The sequence below is a fragment of the Amblyomma mixtum genome, chromosome 8 (assembly GCF_055824585.1).
Source record: "Amblyomma mixtum isolate Tamu chromosome 8, ASM5582458v1, whole genome shotgun sequence".
Lineage (NCBI taxonomy): Eukaryota > Metazoa > Arthropoda > Arachnida > Ixodida > Ixodidae > Amblyomma > Amblyomma mixtum.
The window spans coordinates 131,681,352-131,687,495 of NC_143019.1; the positions used below are offsets into that span (position 1 = coordinate 131,681,352).

The following is a 6,144-nucleotide window of genomic DNA, read 5'->3' on the forward strand; positions in this document are numbered from 1 at the left end:
GGAATCAATATCAAGCCGCTGTCCAAATGACAACTGGAATATTCTAAGCGCTAAACTGAAAAAATTAAAAGAGAGACACATTCCAAAAATCACGCTCACAACGTCATCACAGAGCCTATGGTTCACTTCCAACGTCAAACGATGCATCAGGAAAAAAAAGCGCCTTTACACTAAGGCAAAACATTCGACATCTGAGGATTACTGGAATAAATACCGTGCGCAGTCGAGAATATGCCAAGCAGAAATTAAGAGAGCCAAAGATAAATTTTTTAATCATGACATATCAATTTTGCTTAAAACCAATACTCAAAAGTTTTGGAAAGTAGTCAATCCTAAGCCTCCTTCATCTAGTCTGATAACAATAGTAAAAGACGGTGATTTTATTCAGCCGTCCGAGGTTGCCACCGAATTCAACCAATTTTTTAGCTCGGTGTTTACTAACGAAACACCACTTCCCACATGTTTTAATGCTGTGAGTATAAACGCGGTCATGAATGACATCCTAATTACGCAGGAAGGCATTGAGCAAGCTATTGATCGTTTGCCGAGTAATTCAGCCCCCGGACCCGATGACATATGCCCAAAACTGCTCAAGTTAACGAAATCAGTGATAGCTTCCATACTCGTCCCAATTTTTCAGCAGTCCATTGATACAGGAATTGTGCCCGATGCTTGGAAAATCGCACGCATTATACCTATATTTAAATCTGGAGATTCTTCTAGCCTTTCAAATTACAGGCCCATCTCATTAACAAGCATACCATGCAAAATTCTAGAACACATCATATCATCAGCAATAATGAACTACCTCAGTCAGCAGAACTTTTTTTTTTTTGTCAACCAACATGGATTCTTGCGTGGCCGTTCCTGCGAGTCACAGTTATTCGAGCTCGTGGCCGACCTGCACGACGCTGTACATCATTTAATGAGGATTGATGCCGTATTCATTGATTTTGCAAAAGCGTTCGACAAAGTTGCCCATAATCGTCTTATATTTAAACTTAAAAATCTTAACATAAACAGCAATGTTTTGAACTGGGTTGTTAACTTTTTATCTAACAGACAGCAGTTCGTGTCTGCCAATGAATTTTGCTCCGCACTAACCCATGTAAAGTCTGGTGTGCCCCAGGGCTCGGTGCTCGGGCCAATCCTCTTCCTTATTTACATCAACGACATAAGCAGCAACCTCACTTCTACAATTAGGCTATTTGCGGACGACTGTGTTATTTACAGAAAGATTACTGACTCTCATGACACTAATGCTTTGCAATCAGATCTTGATGAAATAGCTAAGTGGTGCGAACAATGGCATATGGAAATAAACGTTTCGAAAACGAAACTTGTAACATTTACGACGGCTAGAGTCACTGAACCCATCTTTTATTCTATCGGTAACATGGCCATTGAAAAAGTTCCTGCAATCAAATACCTAGGTGTCTACATTTCTTCTGATTTAACATGGCACAAACACATTGAATATATCACCACTAAAGCATACAAAACCCTGGGTTTCATTAGGCGTAGCTTGTACTTTGCAAATCAGGCGACCAAACTTTTAGCATACACAACTTTAGTCAGATCACAACTAGAATATGCCGCTTTCATCTGGAACCCACATCAAGCTTATCTTGCGGATAAACTGGAATCACTTCAAAATAAGGCTGCTAGGTTTATCACAAGGAAATACGCGCGCTACTCCAGCATCACAGATATCAAATCATCTCTAAATTTAAGCTCTCTTGGAAAGCGAAGACTTGTAACCCTGCTATGTCACTTTCACAAGATGTATCACAATCACTCGTCATTCACAGATTCTCATATCAAACCAGCACATCGCATTTTCCCCCGATTAGACCACTGCTTCAAAGTGCAACCCCAGATAGCTCACACTGAACTTATGCGTCATTCGCCATTGTTCCTTGCCATCTATCACTGGAATAAACTACCTGCAGAAATTGTTCTCGAAAACAATTATGACGCATTTCTTAACAAACTGAAGAGCTTACTCTTTGCTGGCCCTTAATGAAATATTATCAGAAGTGTATTCTTTTTTAGATTGTACTGAACAATGTGGTCCAAGTGTGTGCGAGTTTTAAAATACTTTATTTATCCTGTTGTCTTCCCTATTTATCTGAGCTCGTTTGTTTATGCTTTGTGATATTTTTCACTGTGTTATGTAATACGATTGCTTTATTGTTTTTCTTTAACCCCCTATGTAATGCCTGTAAAGGGCCTTTAGGGTATTTGAATAAAAAAAATAATTTCTATGGCCTGTGTATGTTTATTTAGAAGACTGGGAATTAAATATGAAAGCATTTCGGTTCCATAGTTAGTCCTTATGAATGGCACTCTGTAACTGACGTGTCTTAATTTATAAGGCGCGTCACTACTAGAGTTTAATTGAACATATTTAGTGAAGTGATGTTTGAAATCGTTAAACACATAAGAAAGCAGTTTCAACTCAAATAATTCATTGACTTTTAGAATAGAATACTTAGAGAAGTACAAACCTGTATGATCATTGTATGCAAGGTTTTCGACATACCGTATTGCTTTATTCTGTAATGTTATCAGCCTCGTGAGGTTAGTTTTCGTTGTAGATCCCCAAACAAGTAATCAATAATGAAGATGTGATTGAATTAGGGTATAATATAACTGCCACTTCAGCCATTTCGGAACAAGGTCTCGAAGTTTATATAATACACATAATGACCTTGATATGCTGGCATGAATCTTATTAATATGCAGGGTCCAACTCAAGTGTTCTTCAAAGATTATGCCTAAAAATTTGTAGGAAGATACACGCTCAATTATGCTATTTTTGAATGTAAGCTTGATTTCACTGTTATCAGGCTTGTTACGTGCCTTAAACACAATAAGCTTTGTTTTATTAACATTTAACTCTAGTTTATTTATATTCAACCATAAAGACAATTCTTGTAACCATGCATTTGCCTCATCCTGAATATTACTAAGATGCATGCCAGAAAAAAATACACTGGTATCATCTGAATATAAAATTATTGTGGGAGTTCGAGGGATGGTTCTATTGCTGCTTCTAGCCGCCACGTATCAATATCATTGATATAAAGAATGAGAAATATTGGACCCAAAATAGACCCTTGTGGAACACCGTATATTAATTGACCAGGTTGTGATTGATGACCATTCAAACATGTATACTGCACGCGACCGGAAAGATAAGTACGCATCAGATTTAAGGCAACTCCTCGAATGCCGTAAAACGGTAGCTTATAAAATAAAATATCATGTTTAACTGAATCAAATGCCTTCCTGAAATCTAAAAAAAAGTCCAACTGTAAATTGTTTGTCATCCATATTAGAAAATATTTTTCCTTTATACTAAGCAATGCCATTTCTGTTGACTTCTTCTCACGAAATCCGAACTGTTCGTTAACAAAAATTTGCCTGTCGTCAAAAAACTTACACAGTCTGATTTTGATCAAATATTCCAGCCGTTTAGAAAACAAAGGGAGTACAGATATAGGTCTGCAGTTGTTTATATTGTCATAAGGGCCACCTTTGTGTAAAACAACCACTCTGGCAATTTTCATATCATTTGGAAAAATACCTTGAACTAACGCGTTGTTACATATATGCTGCAAGGGCAAGCTAATTAGATCGGCAACAACAATAATAGGCTCGGCCTTAATTTCATCTGCGCCTGCCGCAGTGGATTTGTCTAGCCTTCTAAGGAATGTGAATACTTCATGTTCGCTCCAAGGATTCAAGAATATGGAACTACCAATTGGAGAGGCAATATACTGAGCAATTTCATGATTTCTATCCTCCTTCTGAGATGATTCGCCAGAGGATAGGAAATGAGCATTAAACTTGTCTGCCAAAGCAGCGCCACTGTATTCAACACCATTGAATGTTAATGTGCTGGGAATATGGGTTGTCGCCCTTCCCATGAGGTCGCTCAAACAATCCCATATTTTCTTAGGGCAATTGGAGACTGCTGAAAATTTATTCTGATAATGCTGCTTCTTAGCTTTTTTTAATATTGCTACGACGAAGAGGAAGTGGAAGGTAGCGGCGGCGTGAAAGGTACGTCGGATGTGGAAGGTAGCGTCCGCTACGTAGTTCCGTCTACCCAGCACCTCCACCAAGATGTTACGGGGAAATACTATTTACATTTATTTACAAGCAATCGGTGAATAGTTCCTAGCGGCGAGCATACCCAAGCAGCACAAATTGATTGGTCCAACAGTGGCAAAAGAGTGGCGGAAATTGGCATGAATATTGGTCCTACACTGGCATTTGAGCAATCCGAGACTTTTTCCAACAATGGCCCTTCATTCATGCCAAGATTGTGCCTATACTCAGCCAGTCTAGCTGCCAGCATTGACCCAACATTCAGCCAGTCTATCCACAAATGGCCAACGTTCGTGCCAAGACTATGCCCATGTTCAGCCAATCTATTAATTATGGCCCGACATTCGTGCCAATACTATGCCCATATTCATCCAATCTCACGCCAATAGTATGCCCACATTCAGTCGATCTGTCAATAATGGCCCGAAATTCGCGCCAATAGTATGCCCACATTCCGCCAGTATCAATAATAGCCCCAGGTTTGCTCCGACTTGTGCCCACTTTTCCACCCTTGATCTAACTTTTATAGGTGGCATATCAATTGCAAGGCCAGTGGGAAATTGTACGCGATCGGGGGTCCCACCTAGTTTTGTACCAAACCTCTTGCTGGCCAGCAACAATGAAGACATATACCGCTTGTTTTCCACCAGCCGGAGCTTGTATGTGTAACATTTTACATATGAGCAGTCAGCAGACATACAAAAAAGAAAGAACGGATTCAAAGAACAAAATTTATTGCATCTACGGTGCCAGTACATCGTGAAATGCATTGTGCCGGAGCCGCTGAATCGATGAGTCATATCGGCACTAATCGTTGCACTCCTCTTGTAAGAGAACTTTTGCAGTGCCTTGAAACAAATTCCTCGCCAAGCTCTTGCACGATGACCTGGCTGTACATCGCAGCTGCAAAGAGGTGCATGATGTGATCATGAGTGTAAGTACAACCATCGCAGAAAAAAGACAAGAAATAAAATAACACATTGATCTTAGTGGCGCGCAGTGTGCGAGAAGGTACTCGAAACGTATGTTGAAAGTATAATTTCTAAATGACTCTTAATATAAATCCCCACACTAATAGCAAAATGTTGAATTGAATTTAACAATTTTTTCCCACCGTATTGCTAATTTCTAATCCCAATTTGCCGTGTCACACCCTCAAATGCATATTGAAAGTCACAAAAAGAGATAAATATAGTGTTTAATACAAATCAATCTATTTTTATATTTCCTATCAAAGTTATATGTCTATTGCGAGCTGGTTGTTTGCCTTTTTGTTCCAGCAAAGTATGGCACAGGTGGTAGCAGCTCCTCCCTATTGAACAGCTGTGAGCAATTTTTTTTTCGCTATGAAATATAATATTCCATGCAAAGACGGCTTGCACAGTTTTGCGAAATGCGCTGAACGCAGGAGACCGAATACACTTTTTTTAAAGTAAGCAGATTATCGATGCCGCTTGGCATGCATGTAACGGGGCAGACGGAAATCTTACTTGAAAACCACACGAAATCACTCTTCCGTTAGTCCATGGGTGATTAATTCCGAGACAACATGGATAAAGTTCGCTGGGACCAGGAATTCCGCTTTTCTCGTACGCCTGCAACTGGCCAAGACAAGGGCACCCGGCACGGGAATATTACACGCGGCCAGAAAACTGCTGCAGTGAAAGAATAAGCGCTTCTGGTACTCATCTTGCACAAACGATAGACGACCAATGTCGTAATGAACGCAACATGAGTCGGGCCACACGACACTCCGCCACGGTGATTGAAGAGATAGTCAACGTTCGGTAAATCCATTTTTTCAAAGCTGAAAAATAAAGTTCTCACCATTCTGTGCATGCCTTTGCGCTAGACATTTCGCTGTGAAAGTTGCCATTCAGAAGTTGGCGCCAGTGCTTTGTCGCTTTCTCGTTTCCTGCCGGAGAAAAAAAAGGTCGGCGCTGATTCAAAGCGGCAATTACGCCAAGAACCATATTCATTTCCGAACACATTTCAATATAAAAGTATGGTGGTACTCACAAATAG

The 6,144-nt window shown here is 39.9% G+C and overlaps 1 protein-coding gene across 1 annotated transcript; it reads left to right on the plus strand.

Annotated features, from left to right (window-relative positions):
- Positions 1 to 1,000: 1,000 nt before the first annotated feature.
- Positions 1,001 to 2,023, plus strand: LOC149334467 (uncharacterized protein B0403.1-like). Its single transcript, XM_089557937.1, has one exon. The coding sequence runs from the start codon at positions 1,313 to 1,315 to the stop codon at positions 2,021 to 2,023; it is 711 nt and encodes a 236-aa protein (XP_089414063.1). The 5' UTR covers positions 1,001 to 1,312.
- The last annotated feature ends 4,121 nt before the right edge of the window (positions 2,024 to 6,144 follow it).

Coding starts and splice junctions, on each gene's coding strand:
- LOC149334467 (XM_089557937.1), top strand. CDS start 1,313: ATGGAAATAAACGTTTCGAAAACGAAACTTGTAACATTTACGACGGCT.